The sequence below is a fragment of the Punica granatum genome, chromosome 3, assembly GCF_007655135.1.
Source record: "Punica granatum isolate Tunisia-2019 chromosome 3, ASM765513v2, whole genome shotgun sequence".
NCBI classification, from domain to species: Eukaryota; Viridiplantae; Streptophyta; class Magnoliopsida; order Myrtales; family Lythraceae; genus Punica; species Punica granatum.
In genome coordinates this window covers 13,546,266-13,564,711 of record NC_045129.1, presented here as the reverse complement: position 1 = coordinate 13,564,711, position 18,446 = coordinate 13,546,266, and the positions used below count along the sequence as shown (strand labels likewise).

General features: G+C 37.8%; 1 protein-coding gene across 1 annotated transcript; it reads left to right on the top strand.

Moving 5' to 3' along the window:
- Nucleotides 1–2,707: 2,707 nt before the first annotated feature.
- Nucleotides 2,708–7,094, top strand: LOC116200041 (nuclear pore complex protein NUP96). Its single transcript, XM_031530706.1, has 5 exons — nt 2,708–5,624; nt 5,726–5,849; nt 6,028–6,176; nt 6,415–6,512; nt 6,701–7,094. The coding sequence occupies exons 1-5, from the start codon at nt 3,102–3,104 to the stop codon at nt 6,894–6,896; spliced, it is 3,090 nt and encodes a 1,029-aa protein (XP_031386566.1). The 5' UTR covers nt 2,708–3,101; the 3' UTR covers nt 6,897–7,094.
- Nucleotides 7,095–18,446: the final 11,352 nt, after the last annotated feature.

The following is an 18,446-nucleotide window of genomic DNA, read 5'->3' as shown; positions in this document are numbered from 1 at the left end:
ATTGTAACGTTTGATCGGAAAATCGAAACAAATTTTCTATCTATATGGATGAAATTTATAAATCACCTCACGGCGGTCCAAGGCCTCTGCTACTGCTTACAACATCTGCTGCAGTTCCAAGCCTAACTTGAATCAACCTAGGTTAGAATTGGCTAAGATTGAACCACGGCGACAGTCGTTGAGGAAGGGGTGCCAAAGGGCCTACATACATACATACATATATAAATAAAGAAAATGTTAGATAGTAGGATTTTTATTATTGTATTAGGTTCATGAACCTACCATATAACCGAATAGTTGTCTATGTAGAAATTTCTACCATGCAACAATACTTTTATTTATTCACGGATGATTGCAATCCAACTGTTAATGAAACGATTTCATAAAAAACAAAAAAGAAATTCATTGTACCATAGACCTTCTCTTGCTTCCGTATCTCATTGAAAGTGATTTAAGATTTTCATGGTATGAACTTTTTGTTCAACTAGACAATAGAAAGGTATGATTCTCATTAACACACACAAGCAGATCACTCATAGGTTTACAAATGTTTTTTATTTTTTGAAAAATGGAGTCCAAAGGGGAATGAGAAGGTATAAGGGCAACAATATTTTTGGTATCCTGGTATCTAGAAGTTCAATAGGCCATGACTAATCCAGTTCGAACCAAGTCAGTCAGTTAAGGTAAAACTCTCATAATTAAGGATTTTATCCATTTATAAGACTCGAACTCAAAGTCTTGCTTAAGGAAAACATGTGTCAAAACCTTGAATCAATCCTTATTGGTTAGGGGAACAGTATTTTTCTCGCAGCTCAAAAGTTTTTTTTTTTGGGGGAAAAAAAATCTTTTTATCCCTACGCTATGAGGGAGAAATTTCTACTCCTAACTTATAGAAGGTTCCTAATCCCAATGGCCGAGGATTTCCCCAAACTTTTATTATCCCCTTTTTGGTTGGGCTTTCAATGGATTCACAATTCTGGTCCAAGATGGATGGCATTCCTTCCATTGCTTCTTGTTTTGGGCTGGATTTTTCCTCCATCTGCCACCTTAGAATAAGCCCTCGAGCCACCTACAATGATGTACCTTGCTGCTCATAATACCTCCCTCCATGTGGTCGAGACCTATGGCGAGCCTTGGACGAACAGAGGTTGGATTTTCTTTCAGCGGGTGCAATTATATAATAGAATTAAAATATGTCGCACATGTGCTCCTCCTCAATGTATTCACAAGGGCAAAACTGAAAAGATTCTGGAAAATATATGGTTAAGTGGAAAATGAAAATCTACATTGTTGGAGAAAAAGCCTGTCTTGTTGTAATCATCCCCCGTCACACCCTAGTGTGGAAGAGGGAACTCACCCCATGGTTAAGTTTGAGCACGGAAGTGGAGGTTCGGTTCGTAATTAGTTCTTGAGAGTTATGCAAGGAGAGATTTAGAGAGTTATTGCGTTCTAAAATGGAAAATCAGAATGAAAATCTTGACGATATAACATGCATGATTGAGTTTACCCACCTATCAACTAAAAATTTTGAGATTTATATGGATTCAACCGCTCATGAATCTAGTGAAAATTTTCCACATTTTAAAAGAGTAACAACTTATATTAATTTCTTGCCTTTTTGGATTGGCTATTATTTTATCTATACTATACTATTACATAAAGCCAGAGGTGAGGGCTTTTCCTCTCACTTTCTGTTTCTGACTTTATCTTTATCAAATTTGATCAAGCCAATCAGAAAAAAATAAGGATAAAATTGACCACCTCTCTCCTTTTGACTCCCCAGCAAATGCTCCTAAAACTCCTCCTTGGGACTATTATTTTGGCTTAAGGATAAAAAAGAAAAAAAAAATTACCCATACTAGTTATGTAACCCGCTTGCAGACTTTTTTGTGATTTTTATTTTATATTGATATTATTGTATTTTATGAATTTAGTAAAAACAAAAAATTTGAAATCAATAATCTCCTTGAAAACATCTAATATATAAATACATTGTGCAAATTCAAAAAAAATTGATTATGAAAATGATAAAGATCTAGATATATATTAATGTATAATGAATGTGAACGGCCAATCATCCAGAAGCTAAGGATTACGAACGAAAACTCCTCATCAATTAAATGGATAGTTCTCGTGAACTCTCGGAGGAGTTTAAATTACATAATATATATAGATTCCAATCAACGCTAAGATTATGCATTTAGAAATCATTCATAAATTAATTAAGTGGAACTGAGAAGTCGTAATTAAAAAAGATTTTGAAGGTCTAATTCAATGTTTATTCTTAAAAAATACGTGAATAAATAAATAAAACATTTTAAAGTATTTATGTGCGCATTAATTGTGGGAACTTAAAGAGTCGGATCATCTTGAGCTGAGGATTGAAGCAAAAAGATTACGTGGAAGTCTCTTATCTTACGAATGGAGAGCTCTCGTTGAGGAGCCAAAATTAATATATATAATGTATAGATAGATAAGTTTGCAAAACCACCCGCGTTCCCGTTTGGTGATAAAAGTTCCCGCCCTCATATCTAGTCTGGGGGTGGAAAGATTCTTTTTCCATAATAACTTACAGAAGACAAGGCCCAAATCAGGCCCAAGCCCATAAAGTCAAAAGAGCGCCCAACCATCGCGCGCTTTCTTTGCAGTCGTCGTCGTCGCTGTCGTCTTCTCAATCAAATCACGCAGACGGAGCCCCGTCGAAGGATCCGTTAACCCGTCTCTGACTGCAAAGCCCTAACAGAACCCTCGCCATCTCTCTCTCTCTCTCTCTCTCTCTTTCTGAGCTTCGGATTTCTCTTTCATGGCGCGCTTTCCTCCCATTCTTCTCACCATTTGAAGTTTCTCCTTGCCGTTGCTTGTTGGCGCTGTCGGCGGACTTTGAGCAGCAGCCCAACTCAACTCCTTCAGCCCCTGCAGACGCTGGGTCATTGCCCAGCTGAAGTGAAAGAGGTGAAAGTTCTCTCTTTAGGGTTTTTACGATTTGTGCATTTCAGGACTAATCGGAGTGGATTGATCCGATGGTCTGAGCATGAGAGAGGCGCTTGCTATTGCTTCAATTTAGTTGGGGGAGTCAATGCTTTGATTCTGAGTAGACTTCCATGGAACTCCCCAGTGTCAGTGGGGGCAGCTGCCTCCATTGCCTGCGCTCTCTTCCTGCCCCAGCCAGTGTTATGGAGCCAGGGGTTCCTTTTCCTACTCTTGAGTCGCCTGGCTATTTTATGCAGCCTTCCCCAGAGGAACTAGCTGCGAGGGAACGTAAGGATCCCGGTTATTTGAGTCGGGTTCGGGATTTCACAGTCGGCAGATTTGGTTATGGATGCGTAAAATTCTCGGGGGAAACAGATGTTAGATGGTTGGATTTGAATCGGATAGTGAAGTTTGGCAGAAATGAAATAGTTGTTTACGAAGACGAAAGTACCAAGCCTGTGGTTGGTCAGGGCCTCAACAAGGCGGCTGAAGTGACTTTGGTCTTACAGATGCAATTGGCGTATTCCGGTGATGGGCAATTGAATGATGTGGTTGATAAATTGAGAGAGATAACTGAAAGACAGGGGGCCACCTTTGTTCAATACGATCAAACTTATGGTCTGTGGAAGTTCTCGGTGCAGCATTTTAGCAGATTTGGACTGAGTGACAGTGATGAGGAAGATATCACCATGGATGCTATACCTGCAGCACAACATGCTCAGGAGATGAATGGGGGTGAGATGTCTGATATTGATGAAGAACCTCAGATAAGCCCTGATGGACCTGAGCTTGCTCATTCTCTTCCTGCACATCTCGGTCTCGACCCTGCGAGAATGAGAGAGATGAGAATGTTGATGTTCCCTGCGGAGGAAGAGTTGGAGTATTATGGCGAAAGACATTCTCAGGAAAGGTCTGACTTTACGAAAGGATATGCAAGATCTCCGTTGCAGAATTCGGCTCAAAGGAGCCAAAAGTCTGGTTCAGCTTCTGTGAGAAAGACTTCGTTGGCTCTGCTTGAGTATAAGCCTGGCGGTGTCGAAAGCAGCCCTCCTGGAACGATACTCCTGTCCCAACACAACAAGGGCATACCTTTGAAGGCAGCCAAGACTGAAGGTTTTAATTTGGACGTCAGCTGTGAGACCCCAGTTAGTGGATACCATTCTCATTGTGTAGTTGATTCAGGCCTATTTATGGGTAGGTCATTCCGGGTTGGGTGGGGACCAAATGGCATCCTTGTCCACTCGGGTGCAGCGGTAGGTAGCAGTGGTTCTAACAAGGCATTATCTTCTGTAATAACTTTAGAGAAGGTTGCGATTGATAAAGCAGTTCGAGGTGAGAATGAAAAAGTGAGGAAAGAGCTCATTGAGCTGGCTTTTGATGCTCCTTTGAACTTGCACCAGGCAATAGAACATGAAGCAAGAGAAGTTGAAGTTGGTTCCTCCAAGTTGAAGCTTCAGAGCCTGGTTGCTGATCGTGTAATCCTATCAGATATATGCCGAAACTATGTGGATATTGTTGAGAGACAGCTGGAGGTTCCTGGTCTATCATCATCTACTCGTTTGGTCTTGATGCACCAAGTAATGGTCTGGGAGTTGATTAAAGTTCTTTTCTCAGAGAGGGAGCATAACGGTCAGTCAAAATCTGTGGGCGCTGACAATGAGGAGGATGTGATGGAGGATATGAAAGATGGTTCACCTGAAGTTGACCCTGAAGCACTCCCTCTTATGCGAAGAGCTGAATTCAGCTACTGGTTGCGAGAGTATGTTTGTGACCGTGTACAGACTGAGGTCAGCTCGTTGAGTGAGTCCAATTATCTGGAACAATTATTCTCGCTTCTTACTGGGCGACAGCTTGACTCTGCAGTGGAACTAGCCGTATCCAAAGGGGATGTGAGGTTGGCTTGCCTACTGAGTCAGGCAGGTGGATCCTCAGTAAACCGTTCTGATATCTCACGACAACTTGATCTTTGGAGAATCAATGGCTTGGACTTCAATTTCATCGAGAAGGGTCGAATAAAGATCTATGAATTGCTTGCTGGTAACATTGATGGTGCCCTACGCGATGTTAAAATTGACTGGAAGAGATTCCTTGGATTACTAATGTGGTATCAACAACCACCTGACACATCATTGCCAGAAATTTTTAAAACATATCAATGTCAGCTCAATGATGGGAGGGCCCCATATCCTTTTCCGGTGTACATCGATGAAGGATCCCCTAAAGATGCTATAGATTGGAGTATCAAGGATCGGTTCGACTTCTCATATTATCTTATGCTCCTTCATGCTAACCAAGGGGGCGACTTTGGCTTTCTGAAGAGAATGTTTAGTTCCTTCTGTTCAACAAATGATCCACTTGACTGCCATATGATCTGGCATCAGCGTGCATTGTTGGAAGCAGTTGGTGCCATTAGCTCAAATGATCTTCATGTTCTTGACATGGGACTAATTTCACAACTTCTATGCTTAGGGCAGATTCATTGGGCAATCTATGTCGTCCTTCATATGCCTTATCATGGAGATTGTCCATATCTGCAGGCTACAGTAGTGCGGGAAATTCTGTTTCAATATTGTGAATGCTGGAGCACAGATGATTCACAGCGGCAATTCATTGAGAACTTAGGAGTCCCATCAGCTTGGCTACATGAGGCAATGGTATGATATAGCACTTTATTGACCTACCCCTCTCAAGGTCCTTTTTCTCTGAGGATTTCTGCATCTTTTTGCTAATTGGCATACCGTACATTGTTATGCAGGCCATTTATTACAATTATTATGGAGATGTCTGGAAGTCCTTGGAGCACTTTATGGAATGTTCCAATTGGCAGAAAGCTCATACCATATTTGTGACATCAGTTGCCCACTCATTGTTCTTGTCAGGTAAGTCAACTAATTATAAGTGACCCTTTTTTGTGAATGCAACAATTTCAGTTGCTTTTCACCCGAAGATAGTTACCTTTTGTGGAATTTTTGTGCATCTTTCAACATCAAAGTTTCTTATTAGATATAATTTGCTGCAATCTGTATCTGATGGATCGTGTTTTTCTCGTTTCTGCAGGAAAACATTCTGACATATGGAGACTTGTGTCTTTGATGGAGGATTACAAGTCAGAAATTGAGAACTGGGACTTAGGTGCAGGGATTTACATTTCATTTTACTCGATAAAAAGCTCTTTGCTCGACGAGGAAAGCAGTATGGGTGAACCTGTAAGTAGTACCTGCATATGTAGAACTTTTTGTATAATTTGGATGATTGTTTGAAATTTTGTTGAGCTGCGGTGCAATGCATGGAGGAAACACAAATATAGTGCGCCTATCTTAGTCAGCTGATCTGTAAATGTTCTGTGTTTTAGCTATAATGTCCTCGAGTCAGTTCAAGTCTGGTGTTTTGTAGCTTGTTTTAACGAGGTTCTGATAAATTAATTATTGCAATTATCTGTCACAGGAATCTCTTGATCAGAAAAATACTGTTTGTAAAGATTTCCTTGGTCAATTGAGCGAGTCGCTGGAAGTTTGGGGTGATAGGCTACCACTTGATGCCAGGTACTTCTTGCCGATTCCTTTTCACTGCTTGATGCTCCTGATTGATATTTGATTTTGAACGATTGACCACTAAAAGAGATGGAAATTGAGCGCGATGATATGTATTGCTCTGATGGGGGTTATACGAAATGGTTCTCTAATTCCCTAATTAACATCATGATGATATATCCTCGCTTTCTAATTTCCAGAGTTGCTTACTCGAAGATGGCTGAAGAGATATCTAGCTTGCTCATAGCGGACATTTCTGACGGTCCGAACCGAGATGTTCAATTAAGCTGCTTCGACACTGTATGCAGTGCTCCGATCCCTGAAGACCTACGGTCGAGCCATTTTCAGGATGCAGTGTCATTGTTTACATGCTATCTTTCGGAGTTGGCTTCATAGATTCAATCTTTGGTGGTGAGCCCTATCGTGAACTGTCCATTGCCTGTCGCTTAATTTCGGCTTGTACTGCTATTACTTGTGAATGTTGAGATATTTTTTCATAATTTTTTTTCCCTTTTATATATTTCACGTTTGAAAGATTGAGAATCCTCATACTTGGTACGGGAGATCAATTACAATTAGGACTCTTTTCAATCATGCGTGGTTCAATGTTTTTATCGACTCCGTTAAACAAACCAAATCCGTTTATAACATGGGTCAAGATCTACTCGTTCTCCAAAAAAATAATAATTTATATTTAGTTTTACTTAATCGATTAAGCACTTATCATTTTAAATAGTTAAAAATATGGCACTTAATTTTTAGTCTAATCAAACACTACCTAAGTGTTCCCAAGAGGTCGAAGACTTATCATCTATTCATACATATATATGCAACACTTTAATTACTTGAGCCTTGATAGGACACAGATTTAAGGTGGAGGGAGGAATGAGATGCCGAAGATGAGGAAGAAATAATAAGGTGAAGGCAACTAGTCGGAACTGTCCGTAGATAGACTCCGACATAATAGTTCGTGCTCTGGAAAAAACTAAGTAGGGAAACCATATACCCGACGCGATTTTTCTTGGGGAAACAAGGAAAATAACGGAGATATTAGGGGAAGAGCACATGAATCGTTAATGCTTCCTTACTATGTTGATGCTAAAGGCAAAAGAAGGGGGCCTGACTTATGGTGGATCAAGGAATTTGTAGTGGTAAGCAAGTGAAATTGTAAGAATTTGTCCGGCAAAAAAGGATGGTTGTAGTCCGAACAAAAAAGATATGGATTTACCCAAATATAGTTTACTTTTTTTTTATTCAAACTTGATTTATACATTTTTTTAAAAGTATTATTTTGCGATACTTTTATATCAAATATTAAATTTTGATCTTTCTTATTATGTTATCTATATTATTTTATACTGAAAAGACCCTTTGTGGTGTAACATTGTGTTTCCAAAATTGCCCATGAAAAATAACCAAAAAATAAAAATAAAAATAAAAATAAAAATGAGCCACTAAAATATGAATAAAATAATTAATCCATATATTTTTTGTAATTACCGACCCCACATCTCCCACTTTTTCTCTTTTGTTTTTCTTCTTCTATCTTCCTCTCTCCTCTCTTCCCTCCCTCCTACAAGTTCCGCCACTAAACATTCTTTTTCTTTTTTTACTCGTCATTCTCCTCGTTACTAACATAATTTAGTTAAATTCTAAAACAAACATATTCACATTTCAAAAAATAGATACAAGCAATATAGATTATATAACACCATCTTTAATATGAATTTAATTTTACAAATTCTGCGAGTAGCTCAGGTCACGTGTTAATAGTACCTTGTGATACCTTGTTTTAAATCTATGCGTTTAATCAATTCAATTTTCTTTTTCAGATACTATATTAACATTCAATTAGATATTTATTTGTTATATCTGTGGGTTGATTGTAATAATTATTATCAGAATAATGATAAAAATTATTTTGGCATTAATGTACATGTAGTCATCTATACTACTACAAAAAAGTGACAAGCACGGGCTTTGGTCTAATCTTTAGTTTTCAGAAAATTTTAGAAAGTTTGAAGCCATTGAATGAGAAAAAAGTTTAAGAAAATTTGTCAATTTACACATCTTTAAGCAACCACTCTGCACCTTTTACTCTTTTCCTCCCTCCTTTTCGTCTCTTCCTCCCTTATATCAACCCCCCGTAGCATCAAGGTAATTTTTTAAAATATTCAATTTTCAAAATATTTTCATAATTTGTACACATTCTAGTATATCTATTACTATTATATTTAAGAAGGGTAGCTTTCATTTTCTCGTTTTGCCTATATTCCACATATTTGATTAATTAACATCTATTAAATTATGGGTACAATAGTAAATTTAAACTAGTAATCACCCACTTCTACTTTTCTCTTCATCTTTTTCCTCTTTCTTCTCTCTCTCTCTCAAAATTTGAGCACTCCTCTCTCCAATTAACTCTTAACTTCCTATTTAATCCTGAATTATGACAATTTCTTTACCTAAAAAATGATAGCAATTTAATTTTTTAGCAAATTCTATCAGAATTTATCTCAATATAATACCAATTCAAATTTCATAGCATCGTATTAGTTTATTCAATCCCGCTCACAGCGTGGACATTCATCTTATTGTTATCACCTTGGAGAAGGGCTTATCGGTGTAGCTTTCGCCTTCTATTTTTGCCCCGATCGAATAATTTCATTTATTTAAGGCCATTAGATTATGAATAATTAGGGGTAGCAATATGTGTCGTGTCGTGTTTAAACGGATCCGTGTCAGAAAGCTCTAAACTCCAACATGACATGACACGTTTAATTACAGGTTGTCACGGACACAACATGTCTAATCCGTTTAACTAAGCGTGTCTAAATATTTATGTATACTTACCTACACGATATGACAATATTACGTTTATGTACATATTATACCTACATGATATGACACTATTAACTTTAATTACATATTAAAAACACAAAAAACTGGTGATTTATATAATTAAATTTAGGTGATTCTAGTGTATTTTTTTTCTATAAATTAATATAATATGTGAAACAAATTTATTAACACGATAACACATAATATAAACTAGTCTAACTGTGTTTAAACAGATTACAATGGTTAAATCCGTTTAAACACAAGTATTTATCGTGCCTAAACGAGTTTGACTGATTTAGACACGAAACACATTTGACCTTAATCTAAATCCGCTTAACTCTATGTCGTATTCATGTTGTGTTGTAATGTCATGTCAAATAATGCAGGTCGTATGAACAATAGAGTCAATTCAAGTAGATAATGCACCTCCACTTTTTTCTCTATATTTCCCCCTTCCCTCCTCTCTCTTTTACCTCTCTCTCCTGACAATTTCCTACCTCTTGTTTCTTTCTCTTTGTCTCCATTCTCTCGAATAATTCTTGCAATTAAATTAAATTTATTTTATTTAATTAAATACTAGATGATACATACCTGTCCTACTTGTAGAACTAAAAGGTAAGAAAAAATTAAAATACGAAATTAAAGTACCTTAAAAATATATTTAGTACTTTCTTTTGAAGCGCTCGTAGCGCGGGTACATGGTCTTGTTAAGATCTCTAATGATATTGGTAGCATAAAGATTAAATTTAAATAATTATGTTTTCTATCTATATTCAATAGATTAATTATATGGGTAGTCAACATATAGCATGAGCAATAAAATATAGGTAACTCAAGTTCTAATACGAGATCCTACCGGATCGAATTGAATTCACGACAATTGAAATTTGCTTGAAGTGGTCGGACTGTGTTGAGATCAACATGATGTTTGAGGATCTCTTCAAAAAGTGTTCCTACAATCCATGATTTGACAAGACAGTCGGTATAAGATCCACAAGGTATAGTCTGGATTGATAGCTTTGTCACCATTTTCTTGAGTGATGAACTAATCTGATGCCTTTGTGTCTCCGGTGAGAAAGCCGAGGGGTCCAGAGATTCGATCAATGACACAACCCATGGGGGCTCTGGTACTCTCTAGATTAAAATAAAAGATCATTGAATATGGGTAGAACAACTTAGCTTTCATTGAAATCGTACACAAGATATGGAGTGATGAAATCTCGATGCCCATGGAAAGTCAATAGAAAATAGTAACATAGAGCATTTTTCAATCGCCTAGTTGCCTCAAATCTCAAGATTCACGTTGAATTGACAAGGATGGAGGTGGCACCAAACTCTTTTCCTCTTCTAAAGTTGTTTCCTTCACTATACTTTACCTTGCACATACTTTTAGATGGAAAAATCGAAGAATGAAAGAATTGGATAAATTAGAGACGAAACATAAGTTGCGTAATTCGGAGAGGGTAGGCACAAGTTGGAAGTTGCGAAGAATTAGGGCATAAGAGATCAATTAGAGAATTAGCGCAAAACCAGGTAGGCAGAAAAATATATTTAGGACAAATTGGTGAAGACACGAGGTTTTTGTTGCTTGTCTACGAGTTAAAGTGGTATTGTAGACAACAATTAGGTCCCAAATGTCATATTTGGCATCTGTATGCACAAAATAAGAAATAATCGCGTCGGCAGATCAATCAACGCGAGAAAACTAGCGACGTGATTTGAACGCCACTAATTGACCTAATTCTTGCTTGCGCCTACCCTAGTTCTCTGTTTTTGTGTTACCTTAATTCTCAATGGGGTGGACTTTGTTCTTGGGTCGCTAATCAACACCTATCCTCCATTAATCTCAATTTTGCTGTAGTATGTCATTCTTTGTTGTAGTTGTATGTTGTTCATTGTTTTCGGGGTGCAAAGAAGACAAATTAAGGATGAGCAAAATTGTCTTCGGTTGTAGTTCAACCAGTCATCTCGTTTAGTTTTTGCTGCCGTATTATTTCTTTTGCTTGTTATCTTTTCACTTGGGTGGCATAAGAGCTTCAATAGCCCAACGTTTGGCCATAAGAGCTTCATCCCATATTCCAACTTGGCTCTACCGTACCCAATTTATCTTTTGATATCACAAGCACTTGATTCATCGCCATCAAGTGGGATACTAAATCTAGAATGAGCAGTACGATCACTAGGTAAAATAGATGCCAGATGCGGCAGCTGCAATTGCAATTTTGTTTGCTTTTCTAATACTTGAAAGCAATGCTCCATATATAAATGGTTTTCCTGTTCCTTCGGGACCATCGACAAGAAAAAGCCTTACCCTCTCCATATTGCAATATGTTTGATAATGAATGAACAAGCAAAAGGTTGCTCCGGATTCAATTTTTCAGCTAGTGCAACATCTTCTGTAGGAGTTATGAAAACTAGCTCTTTCCTAACCTCTCAAGGAATGCAAGGTGCAGAACTATCTCCATCTAAGGTAAGGTACGGCAGGTCAGAGTTCATAATCAAGGAGCCCATGCTTTCGAAGTAAAGGCTAATGCTACTCAATGTCTGTGAAAGCTTTAAATTAGTCATGGTAGTGTCATTGTACTCGAAGTCCTAAGAAAATGACTCATAGTGATTATCCCAAAGCTGTCTCACATTCGAAGGCTGGCTAAAAACCAATAAATAGCAATGAGTCTCCTTAAAGCTGTTGGCATCTCAAAGGAAGAAGCTTCAAGAAAATATTTCGAGATGTGGTCATTTGTAGCAAGCAGGCCTCTCCTCTTAGTAGCTTCCTTAAACGTCAAACACTGAAAGTCGAAAATTCGTAATATATTTACAAAGGATGTTGGTCCTCTCATGTTATTCAATAAAAGCCGGAAATTGGACCTTTCACCTTCAGTGGGATTTGCTGCACAAACTTGACCTATTACTTCTCCCGATTGTCTTGCTTTCCAGAATAATCCTTTTCGGACCCATACATGACGCTCAAGAAATTCTATGTAAAGGTATTTCATCGCCTCAATATCGGTCGCACACTTATTGAAAAACTCAGCGAGCATAGTCTTACCAACAGTATTCAGAGTAAATAATTCGATCAAGTTTTTTATCTTCCCCAAACGAGACAGGGTATTTGTTTGGAAGGTGGAGCTATAAGTTTACAAAGGCTTGATAGATTTCACTAAGCTCATATTCGAATATACACCATGCAGCTTCTTGTGCAGACACCCGTCGAGCATCTTGAAATTGCTGGTTCTCATCGATGACTGTGTCTCCATCGTTGTAAGCAATATTGAACCCAATCCTGTCATGGCCTTTATCTATGTATTTGTATAGATGCTTGATGACTTTTATATCAGAGCAAACTTCGACATTAATATGGCAATCATATTAGGACAAAAGGTATGGAATGTAAGGAACAACCCATATATTGCTGAGAACTACTCCTCTCATGTGACTTTAATTCCAGTTGAATGCCTGCGATAAATGGGATATGAGTCATGGCCCTGAATAGTTTCTTCACAGAAAGGTCGTGGGTAATGGAATCTGCACTTGCCATCCCGCATACGTGAACACCATTGGTTTAATAAACCACACGGAGCATGACTTTGTGACTTTCTCATGTAGTTCAAGGTCTCTCTTTGGATCCGGTATCTCAACACAACCTTAGCGGTCAAATTGATCACCAAAATATGTGCATGCGGCAGGCCTCTTTTCTGAAATTCAATGACATGAACATGTGCAATAATTTCCCCAAATATCTGCTTTTTGAAAAGCTGGTCTTTCAAGTCCTGCAACTTTGCCTTAGAGACACGCGATGTTAAATCCGGCCTATCCTAAGCAGATTGCCAAGGTTTAAGTTTAGCCTTAATTTTCTGCTAGTCTGGGTTGCAAGTCATTGTTGTAAATAGATCAGGCTTGCCAAAAAACTGGACAAGTGACATTGCATCCGAATATCTTCGACGCATATCCCTTGGACCACCAAAAAATGACGCCAGCGAGGAAATCCTTTCCCAATATTTTTCCCATCTTTCTCCCCATACTGTCGACAATGCCTTGGTACAATTATAATCTAACGATTGATTGTTGATGCCTATAGAATTTGAAGCGTGTTATTTCCAACTTAACGTACATATCGACAAGGAATTGCTGAAGAAGTCGGCCAACAAAGAGGAGGATTGATTCAGTTTACTTATTTATTGCAATTGTAGCAATAAATATTCCCTGCAGGAAACATTTCTGTGGCTTTTAGATGGGAGACCTGTGGGAAAAAAAGATAGCCATACAATTCATTTTCGATATTGTCTGCCATTAAGAGAACATGCTGGATTTTAAAATTTAAGGAAAAAAATAAATTTAAAATTTAAAAAGAAGCTGAAGGTGAAGGAACCTATTTGTTCTTGTTAGAATACGTCGGCCGAAGATGCAAATTGAGGCACACTATAAGAGGCAACATGACTTAGCGTGCTAGCTTTCATAATATTTTGATGCCATTTATTCTCACCGCGAGGAAATAACAAAGGGTATTGTAGTGGGTCATAGCATCCAAAATAATGTTTCACTCTATGTCACTGGATGGACCTAGCACTTGCACAATGATATCCCGCTCTAATGGTTCTGTAGGATTACTCCCTTCAACCCACATAATTGCAACTTGATCTGCCGTAGGCATATCGTAAACATGCTAATCCAAATGTGCATCATAACATCACTGATTTCAAGAGGAACATCCTCTAATGTGCAGATAACTTTTGCAATACGGACGATGTTTGAGCTCAAATCTAAATCGTTGATGATGCGAAGACTATTTTGAAGCTCATTGTCGGTGTCAATGGAGTATAATTGGAGATGGACAGGTCCACTCTCAAATGGTAGTAGTGAAGAAAAGTCATGATATGTTTGCCCTTGAGCAAGGAATGTATAAACGCTTTTGCTTCATGAAGCAAGCTCTCTATCCAACTTAACCCTAAAAGAAATTAAAGAGAGCATGCTATATTATATGCCCTAATACACCTGTGAAACCCATGTGATTCTTCTGAGGCAGACGCATACAATGAATATAGTATCGGCGGAAAAAGAGGAGATGCTAAAACAATTTGGTCGTTGCTGCAACAAAATGAATGAATGCGGCTCATACTGGAATCATTTTGCTTCACAGTGTGAGCAGTTCGGTGCACGCTTTAAGACCTTAACAGTAGGTTCGGTGGAAAGTCTAAGCACAGGACCTATATCTAGATTAGAACCGTCAAAATATTTTAGTTAGAATAATGACAACTTATAATAAGGCATATAATAGAACACAATCAATAAGCAGAACCATTCCTATAATAAGAGCAGTTCATATAATAAGTAACATGATAAGAACAATTACTATAATAAGCCTGAAAAACCAGGGCTCTTATTTAGTCTCGTTATATGCGGTTGAGAAGAAGAGCAGCTTGCAACGTTGGATAGCGATGGCAGTAGCTATTCTTGAGGTAAGCAACCTATGCCAACAATATTTAAATGGATCATGTTCCGTTGCTCTTGAACAGCAATAGCTTTCCTTCCTTCTTGTTTAGGTGTAAATCGTGCGTACCAACCGCGGTTATGAATGCGCGAAATACTTCTTTCTCCTATAAAGAAAGCATGGTAGAAAAGGTGAGCATGATATATAAATAATTAACATAGAGGACCGGAGAAGAGGCGCCTATTGTATCATCATTTTCCATACTTTATTTGAAATTCTAAAGTATTCTAGCACCTGACCTTTCCAATAACTATCAGGCTAAGCTTTAGAAGTAATATAAGGCGCAAGAAATAGCAAGAGAGGCATTCATTGCAGAGTCACAAGTGTACACTGAGGGAAGAACTCACGTGTACCTAAGGAATCTCAAATAGCAAGTTGCGCATCAAAAGCAAAGTGCCTGCACGACAGAAGAAGGAAGTCAGTGCTGGATGACGTTTGCGGCGTGCATATTGCATAATAGTTGGGACAAACAGGCCAACACTGTGTAAAGAACTATTCCCATAGTTCATATATTCACTTTGCAATCGAATATAATCCGTTTCAGGAGAGGCAATATAAAATCAATTCTAAGTGAATTTGTGGCCATCCCCTCAGGGAATAACTGTCAAAAGCACATACCAAAGCCCAAAAGTGGCCTTCTCAGTCCGAGGTCATGGGCGTGGTGTCATTAAGTTGGAGTAAGCAATTACGGGAAAAAAAAATCATTGGCTCCACAAAAGTCAACGGGAAAGTGATGATATACCAGAAAATTTTGCAAAAAAACTTATAAAGCAGAAAAGAGCATCAAGAATGTCAAATCGGATAAACACTAACCCAACACACATTAACAAGGCAACAGAGATGACATTACGGGAAGAGCAGAACATATGAATAATGCTAAGGCATTAAAAGATGGGTAGAAGACGTGTTCAGAAGGTGGTTAAATTATTTTTGTGGCAAAGCAGGTAAAAAATCAAAGTGTGGCTAGCATCTAAAGGAGAAGTATTGCTTGAGAACGTAGTTAAACCATACTCATGGCCTAATTCCATTTCACAATAAGCATCAGCTCATCCAAAATAGAAGGAAAATTAATAATAAGATGGAAAAAGGACAGCAAGGCTGTGAAACAATAGCAATAATAATACACATAACAATGGAAAGAATATGAAATGTAAGCAACCGTCTATAATTCGCAGATCTGAGCAAGCAACCAGCTATAATTTGCAGGACTCAGAATAAAATGGAAAGAATGTGAAATGCAAATTGAAATTCACAAAATCAAAAATTCTTTTATTTCACAAAGGATCTACATCTTTTACCCTTCATTAACATATTCTCGCAATTTCAAAAAGAAGCATGATAATCAAACGTAGAAAAGGGCAAAAAAAAAAAAAAAAGAAGCACAAGCTTAGACTTATGGAAATGCATGAGATGTATTAAAAGAGTAGAGTATGGAAGATGGAATGAGACATTTTTGTTTGCTAACATATTTTAAATTAGAAAAAGAAAATTATTTAAATCTAAAAAATGAGCTCTCTAATCAAATGTATACGTCTTTAAAAAATTCCCGATTGTAATACAAGCAAGACATCTATTTAAAACTGGCTAAGTGCACCGGCAGGTAGCCAAATCAGAGCTCTATTAGGTGTGTTCATATGCAATTCATTTAGTGTAAATATATAATAATAAGAATAATAATAATCAAAGTAAAACAAGGCACTTGCATCTGACATAAAAAATGGAGTATATCACTGAGGAACTTGGTTAATTTCAATAGAAGATTATACGAGGAGATGCTTATCGTCAGATCTGGCCAAACTACCAGCTATGATTAGCACAAATCAGAACAAAATGGAAAGAGTATGAAATGCAAGTTGGAATTCACAAAATCTAAAAATCTTTTCTTCCCAAGTATGTAGATCTTTTACCCTTTGTCAACATATGCTCACAATTTCAAAAAGAGGAATATAATCAAACGTACAAAAGGAGCACCAAAAAAAAAAAAAGGTTAAGCATATGGAAATGCATGAGAGATGTAAGTAATAAAAGAATAGAGTATGAAAAATGGAATGAGGCATTTTTTTGTTGCTAACATATTTTAAAGGATTTTTAATCTCAAAAACCACGTACTATTAAAAAATTTCCTAATCTAGCACGAACTTTTAAAATTTTCTAAAAATACACAAAGTTTAAAATTTTTCCCTTATCTAGCATGCTGTCTCATTCTCTCCAAACTACCTCATAAAATGCCTACGTGGCTGTTACATTTGCTACGGATGGCCATTATCCTCCACGTAATTTTCACCAATTCCCTAATCTAGCACGTACTTTAAATTTTTTTTCTAAAAATGCACACCGTTTCATATGTTTCCCAAATCTAGCACGCCGTCACCTAATTATACTCTCCAAAATTTCCTCATCTTCCTTCTCTTTTGCAATGATTTCCTCCAGCATTGTGCAGTCCTTGATTTCAATTTTGAGAAGCCTTGCAAGAGACTTCACCATATTGGGCGTCAGTACGTTCAACAGGCGGCTGCAATTGTGAACTTGAATAGTGTGAAGTTCCATGAAGCTGCGAGTTCTGTGGAAACCTTTGGGGAAGATTAGCCTCAACATCGGAAGATCTCTCAAGTGAAGTGTCCCCAACGAGGAGAGAAGCTCAACATCTCCAGCAGCATCTGCCCTCAGAGGCTCAAACACTTCTACTACTGCACCGCAGTTTCTTATCTCCAATTTTCGAAGCCAACTTAAGAGGAGAGACTTATCAGTTGGAACAACTGCTACCTTCAAAAACCCACAATCCTCTATAGTAAGTGATCTCAACCGATGGCATCTTGATACCTCTAAAGATGTCAAATTCTGAAATGTTGTCGAGGGTGGCAACAAACTGATCAATTTGGCACATTCTGACACTTGAAGGGTTTCTAAATGTTTTGAGAAAGTAACTCCATCTCCCTTCCAAGTATTGAATAGTTCGGGACATCGAACCAGCGTCAATCTCCTTAGTGGTGCGGCAACAACATTCCCAGAGTTGTCCTTATTAACAAGAGCTAAAGGAGCAACTTCCCATGGGAATAGAACTTCCAGCGAAGCATCAGCAAATATGAGCTCCTCAAGTTTCCTCAGTTTAAAGAGGAGACTAAATGCATTGAAGATAGCAGATGTGACGGCAAATCTTTCCACCGCCAGAACTCGTGTCCATGCAAACCTTCAGGATGACATTGACAAACACTCAATATGTGCTCTATCAGCTCATCGTGCCAATCCGTAGACTCCAGAATTGGCACACTAGCGACTTATGGAGCTCGAGGAAGTGTGACGGCGGAGAATGGATGGAAGGTGACGGCATGTCATATTTGGGAAAGTTTTGATACGATGTGCATTTTTAGAAAAAATTTCAAAGTACGTATTAGATTAGGGAATTTGTGAATATTAAGTGGAGGATAACGGCCATCCGTAGAAAATGTAACTGCCACGTAGGCATTTGATGGAGCAGTTTGGACAGAAGGAGACGACGTACTAGATAATGGAAGATTTTGAAACTTTATGTTTTTTTAGAAAATTTTAAAAGTAAGTGTTAGATTAGGGAATTTTTGAATAGCACGTACTTTTTTAGGTTAAAAACCATATTTTAAATTAGA